Source organism: Pelobates fuscus, chromosome 5 (assembly GCF_036172605.1).
Source record: "Pelobates fuscus isolate aPelFus1 chromosome 5, aPelFus1.pri, whole genome shotgun sequence".
NCBI classification, from domain to species: domain Eukaryota; kingdom Metazoa; phylum Chordata; class Amphibia; order Anura; family Pelobatidae; genus Pelobates; species Pelobates fuscus.
The window spans coordinates 233,457,739-233,475,328 of NC_086321.1; the positions used below are offsets into that span (position 1 = coordinate 233,457,739).

A 17,590-nucleotide genomic window follows, 5' to 3' on the forward strand; every position below is an offset into this window, starting at 1 on the left:
GGTGCGTACAGGTTCTCTTTAATCAATTAATCCGAAAGACTCTAACTTATTTTTCAGATATTCTAACTTCTGTTCCCACATGTCAATGGAAGCTCTGAGCTCAATTCTGCATGTTAATTGCCATTGAGGGGTTCCATGTGAGAAATGCAGGGTAATGGGAATTTGGATTATCAGTTACAGTCTGTCTGTCCTTCTATCTGTCTATTTATCTGTTTACATAGATACTGCTGGCCCGTCCTCTGCTGTCTAAAAGAACAGCCTAAATTCAGTATTGATTACCTGGCATAGAAAAATGTGCATCAAACGGCAGTACTCTCAGATCTAATCAAGACCATATGTTAAATGTTCTACATATGTCTTCTAAGCGAGTTGAGAATAGACAAAAGATGCAGCTCGATGTTGTTTAAATACTCTTTTTGTCATGTCAGATGAAGATGCACTTTAAAAAGATCTCATTGTGATGCGAGCCTGGGGAACAGCAATAGTGTGCAGCAGCATCCAGCTTCCGTTCAAGCAGCTCAGCAAACTAATAGACACTTCAAATAAAAATACGCCATTTCACTTTACATTGTGTGTCCCATTGAGAAAAACAAAGTATTTTTACCAGCTCGGCAGTTCTGCCATTTCTGTACCAAGAGCCAGATGCACTTGAGACAATTACACACTTTCATGATGAATGTGTATGATTTAGAAAGTACATTTTCTGTATTAATAGAAACAGGGCTTTTTCTAACATATGCCTGTTCCTGATGATACAACACATCTTAAAACGTTGCCAGGCTATGTCTGCTCCACTGGAGGCCTATTAATTCAGAAAATGAAAACAAAACGCCAGCAATACTGCAAGATCACATGAAAAGCCAAGGTATATCTATGATTAGAGCTTTCCCTCTGCTAATTATTTTACTTTTTTTTAACTTGATCTGCAAAGCTTTAATTTAGAAACACGCAGGTAATTAATAAACAACAAAGCCCTTTATATCCAGGAGTATGGGAAAGATAATCTACCATTTTAAATTCCTTAAAATGTAAAAAAAATAATAATATTGGAGATGAACAAGTTAAGGTCCCCATTATTCCTGATTTAATGGTGTAGGACAGGTGTCATTCCGTGTGTCGAGATGCCAGTTTCCTTAGGTCAGCAGAACAAGCATGTGTCCTTAATCCTCCCTCCCAAAGGCGATAGGGTTGCATTCTACCCACTCTGTAAGGTTTTGTGTGAATACAGAACATCTGTCAGGATTTAAATTTGTTTGGGTCAGTAAAATTGGCTTGTGTCCCTTATCCTCGTTCCCAAAGGCAATAGGTTGCCTTCTACCCTTCTGGTATGGTTCTGTGCTATGGTGATTGCAATACTCATCGCTATGGAAGACTCTGAGTTTGCACTGCCTAGGACCTCTGTCAGTTATATTCCCAATTCTGCTGTCAACCGTCACATACAGGTGCAGGCTCACGGGTACTGAGAGCTGTCATAATAATGAATGTGGAGCACATACAATGTTGTTTGTGCTACCTCAACAGGTTACTAGAAGAAAATAAGAGTTAATCTAGTCTCCCGTGATTTTTGAAAAATATTTGCAACACTTCAGAACAATATCTTTTTAACTTATTTTTAACTATAAAGACAGGCATTATAATTGCACTGAAAATACATGTACTCCGTGTTCTTTAAATCAATGATAAATAATTTGTTCATTTAAATTATGTTCTCATTTATGTATGCGTGTTTATATGTTCTAAATGATATATGATTGTTTATATGTTCTGATATAACTATACTTATAGGATGTTTTATTTTACATTTGTTTACATGTTTTTTTTTGTTTCTCAGTAAATGTTATAAAATCTATAGGTTCCCTATTACATATATGGTGGTCATGCAAAGATATAAAGCCGCTGTGGGATATGACCCGCTCCATTCTGGACACATTAAAGATTCCAACATTCCAGATGACCGCAACCACATGCCTGTTGCTCCTTTTACCTGATCAACTAACCCCAGGGGAAAAACAAATCACGACAATATTGTTCCTGGCTGCCAGGAACCTCCTAGCACAATGGTGGAAAACTGTTGAATGCCCCTCCAGACCCCAACTGATAGACAAAACACACCAGTTCTATGTATATGAAAAGATGTCCATCACCCAAGCAACTAAAATGACCCAATTTAAAGAGACATGGCAAATATGGGACAGAGAATTTGGGAAAAGAACTGCTATATAAACTGAGAATTCACTGGGTATTCTGCTCCGCCACGTCCCATCACTAGAGACACGATATGCCATCGAGTTACCAAGTTACTAAGTTAATAAATTACACTCGAGTCCCCTCCCCCACCCCGGTTTTATCACCTATCCCATTCATTCATTTATTTGGTTACAAGACAACTACACTACTTATATCTACCATGACAGAAATGCGGCCTAGCACTGCAAATGTTCAATCCTAAACTGAGCCCTAAAGAGAGGGTATCCAGATGATGTTATGCTAATATAACTGTAAAACCACTGCTTTAAAGACAATAACAAATCGATGAAGGTGACCATATTCTTGTTGTAGTATATGATATGACTCTCTTCACCTACATGTTGCTATGTTGAATGCCCTAAATGTCATGGACTGTTGAACATGTGTTCTGTACTGCGCTTTAATGGAATCCCCGTTCCCTTTTTCTTTCTGTATCCTCCATTTTATTCTTGAAAAACAATAAAGAATAAATTTGAAAAAAAATGTTATAAAATCTATTTTTTCCCTGAATTTTCTATTTTTTTTTTGTACCTCTAGCTCTAAAAGCTAATAAAAAGAAAGATAGAAGGCTTGATATTGCAATAGGAGGTAATGATGCAGGAGGGGAATACAAAAATGTAGCTCAGTGGATTCAACCTTAAATAACACACTACACTTTCATTTACGATATATAATGCAAAATTATTTTTTTGTATGTTGTGTTATGCACATAGCTCACAATTTTACCCAATCAATCTATTTATTCCATTTTTTGATATACAATTACCTTATTAATTCACATTTTGCCTCTGACTTATTAACATTTTTCTCCTTACCACTAACAATACATATTTCTAGGTTGGTGTTTTCATGTTAAATGTGAACTGATAGGCTTCAAAAATAATATTGTGAAGATTAAATCACTGCAATATGTTATTCTGTGAATACGTCAGATCAGGTATGCCTCACTACTATATATTTTAATATCACCTTATCTTTATCATCCCAGCTCTTTTCAATCTGCCATTATTATAATGAAATAATGATTCACTCTGTTACTGCTTAATCACTTTCCAGAATTCATCCAATAAATATGGCTTGTGTAGGATATCAGGCAGTAATTTTATGGAGGAAATACAGATTTCAATGTCCTCCTATAGTGAAATTTCTTTAAACAGTATATTGAGAATTCAAAGTAAGTGATTGACAGCCAGTATTCTGGGATTGTTGATACCAAAGTGGAGTGTATGCTTACTATGAATGGGGAGCCCATCAAACACACATCCAAAAAAAAAACTTACCAGAACCATCTTTGTGATGTATTTATAGCATAGTAATTATGCATTTTTTTCATTCACATTGTACTACCAGCTTAAGTTAAAAAGTACAATTATTTTCTATATATAAATCCGGAAGCATAGATATTATAGCCTAAATGGTACCTGAATTCCATTAAACAAGTACTGTATGCAATTAAGCTGCAATTACAGCCATGAATTCCAAGAGATATAGAAGTACCGCAACTACTATATCAATTCTGGTGATCTAGTCATTGACGTATTGCCTCTGTTCCCTTCTAAAAGTCAGATTCACAATTCCCATAATCCTAGGATTAAAACAAAACCTCTTGTAGATGCAAAGTGCTATTTGGAGACATTGTCCTACCATCCTCAGTTGTTTCTCTGGTCTTTGCACATTTGTGGGCAAAAGCTCAAATGTGTGCAATCATTGGCATTGCAAAGCCTTCCTGTCCTTCAAAATCAAGTGCACAGAGTTGAGAATGTGCAGCATTGTTTGGCTGGTTGGAAAGTAGATGTATAAAGCATCACTCTCATGCCCAATATTATTGTACATTTGTCAGCATGGGGGTCTGCAGTACAGGGCAAAAGGGGACAAGTGCCCATTTGTTGGAAATGTTACCCTAGAATGACTGTACCTATAAACACATTACAGCTTTAAACTAACCCCTGGAAATTGTTCTGCAAGTTCTGTTTTTATGTCTCCTAATGTCGTAAGGTATGCACCGGAACCTGAAGGTTTTCTCTGCAAATTATTAATGTTAATATAGACTTGGTTTGAAAACTATAAGGTTGCCTCAGACACAGATCCACATAATTCTTGAGTAGAACTCAATCCCTATCCCTGTTTTTACACAATACTAATAAGCATCCAATTGTCCTTTCTCATCTCTCTGAATGATATTGGACACAGAAGACTTAACTCAATAATGGCAAGTCAATTTCGTCTACCATCTAGTTCACTTACATCCCTTTTTCTACGCCTGGTATTGCAGATCTGGTAAATAGATTTAATTTTCATTATTGAAACAGAAATCTATAGGGTAATTTGTGATCACATTTGTGCTGCTGTCGGCATTTTTATTGTTCTAAATGAAGGAATTACGATGTCCCAACTAACCAATGAGATATTCATCTTTAAAATGTATTGTATTGCAATAACATTACTTCGGCTATTCTACTTATCTCTAATGCAGTTACTATCTCAGATGTGTGTCAGGACTAGTCATTTTCATTTCTGCTGGAAAACCACCAACAAATTAACAACAGCTGAACTTCGGGATGAATTCAAAATTCAATGCAACTTTTATTTGCATTTATCAAACACGTTTAATTTGTCCTGAACAGTAATTTTTTATAGAGGGAAATGTTCATGAACCATGAAGATGAATTTTAACAGGTAAATTAGGCTTGGAAAGACTTTTCTTGAAATATACTGTTTATCACACACCCGTAACAGTGGTGTCAAGCCTTGGCACTGCAGATGTTTTTAGACTACGTTTGCCATAATGCTCAGCCAGCCTTTATGTTTATGAAATACAAAGTGACAGGCCTTGACAGCCTCCATTGCCTAAATATATTAGAATTATGCATTTGGTTTCAAAGAAATAGTGATTTGTCTGAAGTTTGGGTGATGATTTGCATTCCATAACTCTTAAACACCATATGACATAATCATATAATAAACAAGATGAGGAAAGAAGCAGCCATGTTATTTGTTTCATGATTCAGAGATCTGTCCTAAATGGTACCCGATTAATAGCAAAAAAAAGATGATTGATGAAAGAGATGACTGATTGGGGGATGGGGTGGGTGACAGCTACTAAATATTAATTTTATTCACAGATCAAGTGACAAGTGATCAAGAGAAGGAAAAAAAGGAGTAGTAAAAAGATCTATATTTATATTTTATATATTTATTTATCCTTTTTTGCCTTTGTTGATTACTTGTTCTCACTTGATCTGTGCACGAAATGGCAAAATCCTAATAGATTTATATTATGTGTAGTACACTTATATTTTGTAGTACACTGATATTTTTCACACCATTTTGGTTCATAAAAGTATTTTTTTTCAAAAGCAAAAACCAAAACCCTACAGGGCCAAAACTATTTTATTTCAGACAAATTGATTCAGACAAACCAATTATTTCCCCCCAGTGCACAAGTGTTATATTTACTATACAAATATCTTTTCAGTCAGTATAAATCCCAAATCAAGTTGGCAGAGCCAAGAATGACTGTTAAGAAATGTTGGAGAATATTTATATAAAGCTCCATAGATGGGGTAAATGCCTATGGAACTGTATTTTATGAGTTACACAGTTGTAACTGATAGCAGTGGGAAATGAATCCAGAAAGAGTTATTAAATTCCTCAAACAATATGAAAAACAAAATCAATGAATGAATGATATGAATCTGTTACCAAAAGCAGCCACAATAATCTTTTCTACCCCCTGTCACTGGTGGTGATCTGTTTTGAAGTAGCTAAACCTTTCTCTTGTATTACATTTCTCCTTTTTGATATTGTATTTTACTCTCAGCCTATGAGCTAGACTTATACTGCAGGGCTTAGCTCAGAATTGCTAAGGGAAGCTCCTAAGTAGAAACGTCTGGCTTTGTTAGATATGGTCTAGGCGGAGAGCTGTCCCTATTAGAACCAGACCCAGTTATAGTGCTTATGGTGTCTGGAGTGTTCCTAATTTTCAGGGATCATAGTGACCAGAAGTCAAAGTGCTTACACTGGTAATCATTGTATAAAATTGTGGTCCAGGCACTCAAAGATCAGTTAAACAGGAGGTTTATTTGGCAAAGTGCAACATTTCGATCGCCAAGAGATCTTTCTCAAGCTTCAGAAGCTTTACAAGCCTTCTTAATGTGTGGTAAAATCAGTGGTATTTGTCTTTATAGACAAGATTCACGTTCAGCTACCTCTAACGTGTCATCCACTTGACCACCATGAACACTGTCCCCTCCAATGGGAGAATACAAAAAAAAATTAGTGATTTGACCACTCGCATAAAATATTTCCATTATAATTAGCAGTGCATTTTATTACCATTTTGTGTAAAAAGCAGAGTATATTCTAACAAATTGTCTTTTAATAAGGTTTTTATTGCCTTCTTGGAATCATATTTGATATGTCTACTCACAAATTCCTTGTAGAATCAGCAAGACTATTCCTGTTGCACACTAATTATGAAATCCATATAATAATGTATGTATATTAATTTCCTGACAACATCTATATAAAGATGGACTGTCAGAACCAAAACCATTAATATTAGTGAAGTGGTTTTGGTACATACATCCTTACCCTTTTTTCAGACAATGTAGACCACTGTCAATTCTGTGGACCAGGATTGTTTATAGTGTCTGTCAGGCAGATAGTCATTAGAGGTGCTTTCTACAAGTAAAGTTAATTACACGTTTGTTAAAAAAAAAAAAAAAAAAAAATGCAAAACGCAATTAAACTAAGGTAGGGGCCCATAATCTAAACTAATAAGAGAACACATATGACCTAAAATTTAAAAATGAAAAATGAAAGTTTTCATGTTAGAGTATTCCTTTACCTGGATGAAAGTTGTAAAAAATGTTGACACTGCATTTAATAAAAGGTAGTAAAGGCTGTGTGAGTACCATAGTGTTTTGAGATTTTGTTAACTTCAATTTTATTCGTTATTATGTCAATAAAAGTAACAGATAAATGGTTCACATGTATTTATCTAATTAAATAAATCTTGCATTCCCACCACATCTACTCAATGGTAAATGTAGATAACCGTATGCAGCAAGTGGTGAGTTGTGCTCAGAAGAAGTCATGTAAATATTCCCATTCACATGCTGGCTTAGAGCCAGTGACAATCCCACAGAGTTTTACCATTCCTTCAAAAGAACGATTGTTTAAAAGCTCTCAACTGCTGCCAACCAAAAACAAAACTGCTCATTATGGTCAGGACCTCAAACAGAACAAAGAGTAAGACTTACTATCGGCATCAGCACGAAGTAGGAAGCACAGAAGAACCGCTATGTGCTTGGCTAGGCTCATCATCTGACAGATTGGCACCTGCATGCTTAGAAAGCCTTGATTTCACCAGCTCAGCAGCCAAACAGTGTCTGGTCACTTCGATGTTTCAATGCAGTATTTTTACAGCCTGCAGAGGAAAAAAAGATAGAATTAAATAGATAATAATAATAACATTGATAATAACGGTTTTTGTTATTCACGTCTGTAGCTATCCACTCCCTCCTCTTCAGCCATTAAAATTCCCTTCCCAGAGAAAACCAATTGAAAGTAGCACATTGTACAAGCAATTTTCTTTCTCATTCCACTGAGTGATGCACATTACACACGTTATGTCTTTGCCAAAATTCAGGATGCCAAGTGTAGTTCTGGCAGTGCTGGTGATGAATTTCTCGATATTAAAGCAGGGGAAACCGAATCCCAGATGGTTTCATCCCTGGTCAGATCATCACCCGAATAATTTATCATCATAATTAGCTGTCATTCCAGTAAATGATTTATCAGTGTAATGCTATTAATATGCTTTATCACATCCCAAACTGCAAAGCGCACTTATGCAGTCTTTATTGGTTACAAGCGTGCATGGTATATATTTACAAGACAATGACATAGTGCAGGCTTGTATCAAATAATAACAAATAGAGAACCTTTGAAGAGCTTGTTGTGGGTAAATGGCCGTTTTGAAAAATACAAGGAATATGAACGGTAGCAGTTTAGAAAGCAAGGTAATTTAGAAAGCCTGGCGCAGATCTGTGCCTTACGACTTTAAATCAACTTTAAATCCAAAAACATTTCTTGGAAAATTTGACATAATGTTTAATAGGCATCCAGGTATTAGATTGGGAATTGTTGCATTATGAACTGAAGATTTGCTAGGTATTTTTTTTTAATAAAAAAAAAGAGTAGCACTATTTTGATTTAATGGTACATTGCAATTAGTGCAGGACTAGTACAAAAAATAGGCAGGATATTTAAAGGCAGAGCAGCCCAATATAATGGGACTGCTTGTGAGGCTGCATGTTTTAGAGCAGGCTGCATGGGATGTTGTATGAATGGGGTAGACTACCTGTGGTGTGTGGGAAGGCTGCCTGAGGGGTTATGTACGTGGCGATGCTGCTTGTAGGGTTATGTGTCTGTTCATGGGGCTGTTTGCAGTGTAGCATGTGCTAACTGATGTGGCTGTAGTGTGTGCCATTTGGGGAGCAGGGTGTGTTTATAGAGGGTCTGTAGTGGATGCAATATATGCATTGCATTCTGGTATTTCAGTGACCCTCTTGATAAATATACATTTTGACAAAACAGCAATTTGTGTTGAAAAGAAAAAAAGTTCAAAATAGTCAGGTTTGAAAAGTTGGGGATTGCAGCACATGCGCACAAGCCCCACCAATGCGGATCTCAGCCGGGGGGGAGTGGTGGATACAAGACCAGCATGACAGGGGACTAAAGGTAAGTATAAATTAGTTATTTAACTATAAATCTAAATAGTGGGTAAAACAGTCTAATGTTATACATGCTTATATTTCTAACAAAGTGTTCCTTTAAATAAATACTGCAGATTGGCAAAGAGAACAACATGTAATGGCTACTAGTCTCCCACTGCTTGTTCTCAGGTTTGATTTTACAGCCTACCAATACTGTGGACATTGGGGTATAAAGAGGTTAGGGGCAGGAGTTGGGTGGATGAGTGGGGCAACTGGGTACAGACCTGATCATTTGGCCAGTATTATTAGCCTAAAATGGCATAATAAACAAAGTGCACCATGGTATCATGCAGCTACTGGGAATATTGACCCCTGAATAGCATTATTGTCCTTATTCATATAGGATACCATCCAACATTTCAAATGGCCAAGGATGGACACATTTATTTTAAGGGTGTGAGTTAGGGGGTGGCCAGGAATGGGGCTGTTCTGAGAAATGTTATGAGACTTACTATTAACATTTCATAGAACTAAAATATAATTTAGAAGAAGAACAATGTATCTTATTTATACAGACCGATTTCTATACACATTTATTGCAGTTTAATGACACATTACTATGAGTATTATTGCTGTGGAGCTTGGCTATAAACTCAGACACACCAACAACATAAGACAGATGGATTTTAGCCAAAAATATGTCCTGTCCCTCCTAAACAAGGACACTTGGGAGGTTCAACATAGTGAACAAGTTCCAGAGAGCGTAACCCTTTTAAAAAAAAAAATGTCCGTTCTGCATTGTATTGTTTATTTTAATTCAAACTAAATTGGACAAGACAGCTTTATATATAAATGGGAAATATTTTCTCGTGTCTTTTTACTTTAAAAAGGATTTGATAAGCTGTCATTTAGACACTTATGGCACATACATGCAGTTATTCTGGACATATAATGGGTGAAGCAGAATATGAGGATTTAGAACGAGGAGAAGATTGGGTAATTGACGTAGATCACATTAGAGAACTGTGCAATTCTTCAATAGATGAGAGGGCTCAGCAGTTCTTAGATGCTTTCAAATTCTTTAGTTCATGACAGGTCTATGTTAGTGGCATTGTTTTTCAATGTCCTTCGATAACAATATAATTATGCAGTTTTAAACATATATCAAGCTTATACAATAGCAGTTAAAAGTTGGAGTACATCTGATTAACTATTGTCTGGGCTATGCAATTGCAGCACTTGGCTAGAACTTGGCTAGTTGAAAAAACTTGCCACAATTTTGCAAAAGAACATAAAAAAAATAAAATTGCAAGCTTTAGGCAGATATAACTGAAGTGGATACATTCTCCAAAACGATATCTTTTTAATACCACTCCACTATTTTAACATACATTTGTAATTTCCTTCTCTTTCTTCAAAATGCCCTGTTTAGTGAATAACCATGTAATTGTTTTTATCCCATGCACATTCTATGGGATTAAGCATGGAAATTGGACTGTCCAAGTCATTAGATTGAGCTGTCTTTCTTCACCGGATATTTCTGTACATTGATTTGATACTCCATATGTTTTGTTTCAACATGTGCTTTTCATTTTCAGGTAGTTTAAGAAACGTAAATCATTGTCAGAAATGAAATAAGCCAAGTTTCTGGTAAATATTTGACTGGTACTTAACTAAAACTATTTAATTAATGCGCTAGGTTTCTGCAGGTTTCTGTAGATTGAAAATTCTCTCCTTATATCCACATATAACCACTAATAAAATGCATATGTGAACAGTTCTGTTTCATTATCAAACGGGCTATTTTTTTTTCTTTCTGGCATAGAGGAAACTTTATTTTGGCATAGACAGAGATACATATTATATCTGTTTCGATGCAACGCATGACTGACTTCCATGCTGCACACATTAAATCAAACAGGGGAAATAATTCTGATTACTAGGCCAAGAGATAAATATTTCCAGAAATGCAGGTGGCAGATTTTGTTCTAAAAGTGCTGCCAATTCAGTTCAGTTTTATGAATATGTATGAAAAATGGACTATTTAGTTGAAAAACACAGAAGCAAGGCATTTTATTTTGGAGGGTTCTGCAATGAACCCAATGAGCATCATGTGCATGTGGCATCACCAAAAAGTGAAGAGTATGGCACACAGTAATTTATATTTAAAATGCTCATTATAATTTATCACATAGAGGTATTGACAGAAAGAGGAATATAGATACAGATAGACAAGTAGCAACGAGAGAAGTTTTAAGATGGCATTGCCTTAGACCTGTGGTTCACAATTCATTTTTTTCCGTGGGACTCTTTGACATAGTGTATCAACATTGTGGCACCCCTCCCTCCCCCCCCCAAAAAAAAATAATTTACAGTTTTCATGTATGTGCTAGTGTGTGTCTGTGTGTCAAGGTGTGTGTATCTGTGTTTGTATGTGCCAGTGTGTGTATATGTGTGCCAATGTGTATCTGTGTGTGTGTGTATGTATTTATCTGTGTGTCAAGGTGTATGTATCTGTGTGGCAAAGTGTGTGTATCTGTGTTTGTATGTGCCAGTGTGTGTATATGTGTGTCAGTGTGTATGAATCTGACAGGAATTATGTATAGGAAAATACACAAGCCAAAGTAGTCCCTACTTTGTGGTAAAGAAAACTAGATCAGAAATAAAGAAAAGAAAACCATATTCTGAGAGAGAAAGAGAAGAGGAAACAATAGGAGAAAAGTAAGCTTGGAGTGACAGTGTTGCTTTAAATGTTACTGAAGCGTTTCCTAAAAAAAGTTTTTCGTTTTTCCCCAAATATGGAAATCAAGATTTAGCCAAAATGATGACCAATTGGTATATATATATTCCATGGTTGGTTACATTATAAAATCTCAGGAAGAACAAGGATTTCTAACAGTAGACAATAAAATAAGATTTTAGATTAACATACTACATTGCCAATTTATTTAAACCACGGGGCTTTTCAATAGCATCCACTTCAGAGGTAAAGCAACAAGTATCCCTCTCTGTGTGTTATTTATCCTGTGCCGGTGAAATGAATGAAAGCCACAGAATCATAGCAGGGCATGTACTGAGGGCACCAGCTCACTGCTATCATCATAACCATCTTCATGCCAGCATTTCAAATAGTAGCTACATCCATAAGACATCAGTCCTGTCGGACTCAATTTGTGTCTGTGCAAGCGTATCCGAGCCAACTGCTACATAATGACTTTGATGCTATCACGGAGATGGAGATGTATAGAATGTGTTTTCGAAGGGAGGAAAGGTTGTTTTGTTTTCACTAGCTGCTGAATGGTGACAATAAAGACCTGATATGTATATGTAAACAATGGATAAAACAAAAGAAAAGAAATATAAGATAAATTGCAGTGTGGAAAAAAAAGTGTCTCTTTTGTATTATAGTAAATTACTTGCTATATCAAGAAATACCATTACTAAGAATAATGATAGTGTAAGATAAAAAAAAAAGTATTTTGCAGTTTTTCTTTTAGTAGTTATTATTAACAAACAAACAACACATACAGGGTAAGCAAAGTCAGGAGCCACATTTAAAGGAGCACTCTGAGCATGGTACCCCAGCTGTCCGAGCCTGTTATTCCATACAGTTAGATGGGCTGTTGTGGAAGCTCTCTTATGCATTTGCCAAGCCACAGCAGAGAGGTGAAGCTGCAAGAGCCACAAAGCACAGATTTTTTTGTCAAGCTACTAAAAACTGACAACTTATGAATGGCCCATAACCATTATATTAAATGGTGGATATTATTATCGTTACTGGCATTTTTAAAGCAACAACATATTCCGCAGCGCTGTACAATTAGGAAAAAGATAATACAGTGTAAACAGACCAATACAAAAGGTAGAGGGCCCTGCCCGTGAGCTTGCAATCTAACGAATATGAGACGTAGTTACAGTAATATCGTCATTACCTCTAAGTAAAAGATGAATTAATGTATCCCATCCCTACACAGCTGTCCTGCTTACTGTATTAACGTGAAGGCATCTTGTTAAAAAAAAAAAAAAAATGTTATTCCTGAATTTTACCTCTCACATTTGTATTTAATTAGTGGTTCCCATTATAAAATGGGACATCTTTAATGGTTTGGGACAAGATGGCTTGCTATGAGATGAAGCTCACATATATATATAAGGTATAGAGTATAGAGTATAGAGTTTCTACCTCTGCAATAAGTATAAGGTAGTAGATCTATTTGCCCAGTGCTTCACATTTTATCTTTACTTATGATGTTTTCCACTATAGTATGTACACCTACTAATTTCATGCCATAGACTTAGAGAAAGCACTGTTGACAGAACCACTTCACAGTCATACCTGCAGTATTTGATTTCTATTGACATCCAGATGGAAACTTAAAGCAGCTCTATTATTTTATACATATTTGCTAGCTATTAGGCCAGCACAATGTAGAATCTCACACTCTTGAAAGTGTCATCAATGTATTGTTTGACAAGTGCAGTTTAAGTTAAAAGGAAAAAAATCAAGTCAATGACATGCAGCCAATGAATCCATACATATATAAATATAGCTATCTCTAACATATATATTTTTAGTTTTGAAAGCAAAAGCGATGAAACAAACACATTTACATCATTAACATGCATCTAAAGGCAAATCACATGAAGCCTTTAGGGTGCCTCGAAGCCAATACAAATAGCTCCCCAAAAGAATTAGATGATTTAATTAACATTGCTGTTGATTTATTTTGTCATTTATTTCTTTTTTATATCCCATTGCATAGCATAGCAATATATGTGGGTGTTTTTTTAATTAAAATGATTAACAATAATATGTTTGCCTACATTTTCTGTTCTTTGCCATATTTTTTTCAGTAAACAATACAAATAACTTGTACCTTTAGTGTAAAAAAAAAAAAGGTAAGTGCATTAAGATATTTTAAACATATTTTGCTAGAAATCTGAAGCAGTTCCAACTACGGAGGGATTAAGTAAACTAGAAATTTGTAAAGGTGTAGGAAATTGCTGTGGTGTGCAAAGCTTACCGCAAACCAGATTCCGGTGTTCTTGCAAAGTCTAGTTTAACTGTGTGACGAATGTATTATCAGCTCGAAAGCATTTTGAGTACTGGCACAAAAAAATAAATAAATAAACAAATATCAGCAATTCCCCAGCTTTCTCAGTCTGAAATCAGAAAGCCAATTCGTTTTGCCAAGACTTAACATTTCACATTGCTAGTACTATATGTTTTTAGAAGGGACTAAGATTGCAAATAAGTAAATGGCATGGCTGGCTCAAGGATTTCATTCCAGATATGTGCAAAAGGTGGAAATGAAATGTCCTTGCGCTTATATACGCGAAGATTATTCTTTTTTTTCTTGGCCCTTAACATTGGCACTAATTTATCTTTTACAAAATTGTCAATCTTCTGTTAAGCATGTGTACCCTTTACACTCCCTTTCATTACAATTGATAAAATACGATTTTGTGTCTATGTCCTCCTTGCTCATTTTATCTCTTGGATGACCTGCCAAATTGAAGTCACATTTAAAATTAATATCACTTCATAATTCTACTAGAACTGACACCGCTCAGGATTTAAACTGAAAACTTCTGGTATTGCTTTGTTCACAATGTTTGAAGCAAGGTAATCTCAAATATTAGTCCAAATAGCAAGGCAGGAAAAAAATCTACAACTAAACTATATTTTAATCTTGATTGCCATTTGCAGTCCCCTTGTAATTTCTTTGCATTGCTGGTTTAGTGGATAATCACAATATGTTACAGAACATAAGAGCTGATGGGGGGTCACGATGTCTGAATGCCCCTCTAACACCTTAGACTGCCAGGTACCCGCACGATAATCCGGTGCCTCACCACACCGAGGGTGGAACATCTAGAGGTCTCTGAGAAGTTGAGCACGATGGACTCGAATGACACATCATGGCACCGAATCATCCTAATGGAATGTTGGACTATCCGGGAGGGGAGCACAAGCCAAGCTTCTACACACATTACTTGCTCCTTGACGCACGGAGGCTCCAACATCCAGATACACACAATACACATTTTATTCAACACCCCACGGCACCTATTCAAGAATAGATAACATCTTCATGAATGGAGAAGGGATGTCCAAACTTGCACGCGCTGAGATAGGCAGCATCACCTAGTCGGATCACACGGACATAACGGTCACACTAGATAAACTAAAGTATTCCTCTACTTGGATGTGGCGATTGAACACTAGCCTACTAAAAATGAGGCAATTTGCAAAGACACAAGCACAGCCATTACGGACTATTTTCCACATAATGTTTCACAAGAGGTGTACCCTTTGGCGATATGGGCAGCCCACAAATACTACCCAATTGCTATTGGAACTACAGGCCACCTTACGCAAAGCTGAAAAGCAGCACAAACATAACCCCATAACCCCATGACAGATAAATTAGCAGAACTGAGCACCCTGCGACATTCAATAAAGGAATTATCACTGTAGGGTGTAGATCGCTCTATCCAGTGGTCCAAGTGCCTGTTCTATGAAAAACCCAACAAGATGGATACTCTGCTTGCCAGGACATTGAGCCCTCAAGGAGAATTTAAACCCATCACCAAAATCCATAAACAAAACGGTAGTTTAGCCACCACACCAGATGAAATTAATAGTGTTCACTGAATTGTACTTGGAGCTCTATGGGCATTCCCAAAGCTCACAGGGCACCCCATAACAGGCATGGGCTGCCTTGCAGTCCTTCCTGTCCAAAATAAACTTGCTGGGGGTGACCGAGGAGGAGTCAAATGTCCTGCAAGAGCCAATCTCCCAGACGGAGGTGGAGGCAGCCATAGCAGACCTTAAGGGAAACAAGGCCCCAGACCCAGACGGTTATGATGTCAGATACTATAAGAAATTTAAGAAAGAATTGTCCCCTTACCTCACATCTCTATATAATCATTTTATGACAGGAGGCGCACCTGACAACATGGCATTGGCAAACATCACACTCATACCTCAGCTAGGGAAAGATGAGGAAATAGCAGTGAACTACAGATCTTAAGATATATGGGAAAATCCTGGCGGCCAAGCTACCACCGCTCCTCACTCGCTTTATCCACCCAGACCAGGTGGATTCATACCCGATAGACAGCTCCATGAAAACACTCACAGGGGGCGGTACTGGCATGGTACATGCAGGACTCGGGAAGTTCTTCTCTGGCCCTTTCCCTGGACGCAGAGAAGGCCTTTCAACAGGGTGCGATGGCCGTATCGCTTTGACTTACTTAGAACATGGGGCTTCCCGGAGCCCTATGTCGTGGCTACACGTGCCCTATATTTCAACTTGAGAGCCCAAACCTTAATAGCTGGAGCCCACAGAACCCCATCTTCTCTTCACAATGGGACATGACAGGGATGCCCCCTATCCCCACTGCTGTTTGCCCTCTCCCTGGAGCCACTGCTTCAAGCTATCCTTCAACACCCTCACATACAGTGAGTCAGCACAGCAGGGAAACCCTTTAAAGTATCGTCATACGCAGATGATGTGCTGCTTACTCTATTGGAACCCCTGGCCTCTCTAGAAAACCTAAAGGACTTATTAGACATCTATGGCACCCTATCAGGTTATATAGTAAACCTTGCGAACTGCCGTTTTACCTCTTGGCTCCGGACACGGCACTGATCCATGACACATACCACCTACTTATCATGACATATAGTATTCTATACCTTGGGATTAGACTCACGGCTAGACACACACGCCTCTACAAGCAGAATTACACACCACTGCTCTATACACTAACCAGGGACCTAGAACGATGGACGGACAAACTTATCATGGTTAGGTAGACTCCACTCAGTCCAAATCAACGTCCTCCCCAGAATTTTGTTCATGTTCCAGGCACTACCTGTCCCTGTTAAAAGGGGCGACCTAGCAAACCTCCCAAAAACTATTTATCTGTTCATCTGGCAGAGGAAACACGCTAGCATTGCGAGAAACATACTTTATTGACCCAAGGACAGAGGGGGACTGGGGTTACCTAATCTATACCTGTACTACCTAGAAGCACAGAGAGCAGAAATTGCATATTGGCATTTCACGCCTGAAACCCGTCGCTGGGTGGGTGGAAATCAACTCATTACTAATGGGACAAGACCTTCCCCAATTTTTTATTTGGCTACCTAAGGACTGTAGGGCGTTCCCACGGACCACATGTCTTGCGATACTTAATTCGATCAGAATATGGCATCTGACAGCTACTCAGGGCCGGTGCTACCATAAGGGGCGCACCGGCCCTGGGGGCGCAACATCAGGCTGATCGGAAGGAGGGAAGCACTCCCCTCCAGCTGGTTACTACTTGTAGCATTGCCTGTATGCCTGTATGTCTTTGTATGTAAGTTTCTGTATGCCTGTATGTCTCTGTATGCCTGTATATATGTATGTGTCTGTATGACGGTATGTCTCTGTATGCATGCATGTCTATGTATGCGTGTATGTCTTTGTATGCATGTATGTATGTATGTGTCTGCATGCCTGTATGTCTCTGTATGTATGTTTCTGTATGCCTGTATGTCTCTGTATGTATGCATGTGCCTGCATGTCTTTGTATGTATGTTTCTGTATGCCTGTATGTCTCTGTATGCC

The 17,590-nt window shown here is 37.5% G+C and overlaps 1 protein-coding gene across 15 annotated transcripts in view; it reads right to left on the bottom strand.

The window, feature by feature from the left end:
* PTPRD (protein tyrosine phosphatase receptor type D) overlaps positions 1-17,590 on the bottom strand; it is a 1,559,142-nt gene that overhangs the window by 256,635 nt on the left and 1,284,917 nt on the right. For all 15 annotated transcript variants that reach the window (XM_063455118.1, XM_063455128.1, XM_063455127.1 and 12 more), the window contains one exon: positions 7,512-7,678. In XM_063455118.1, the coding sequence (XP_063311188.1) occupies positions 7,512-7,596 (85 nt within the window). In that variant the 5' untranslated portion in view covers positions 7,597-7,678. The remainder of the gene's footprint in view (positions 1-7,511; positions 7,679-17,590) is intronic.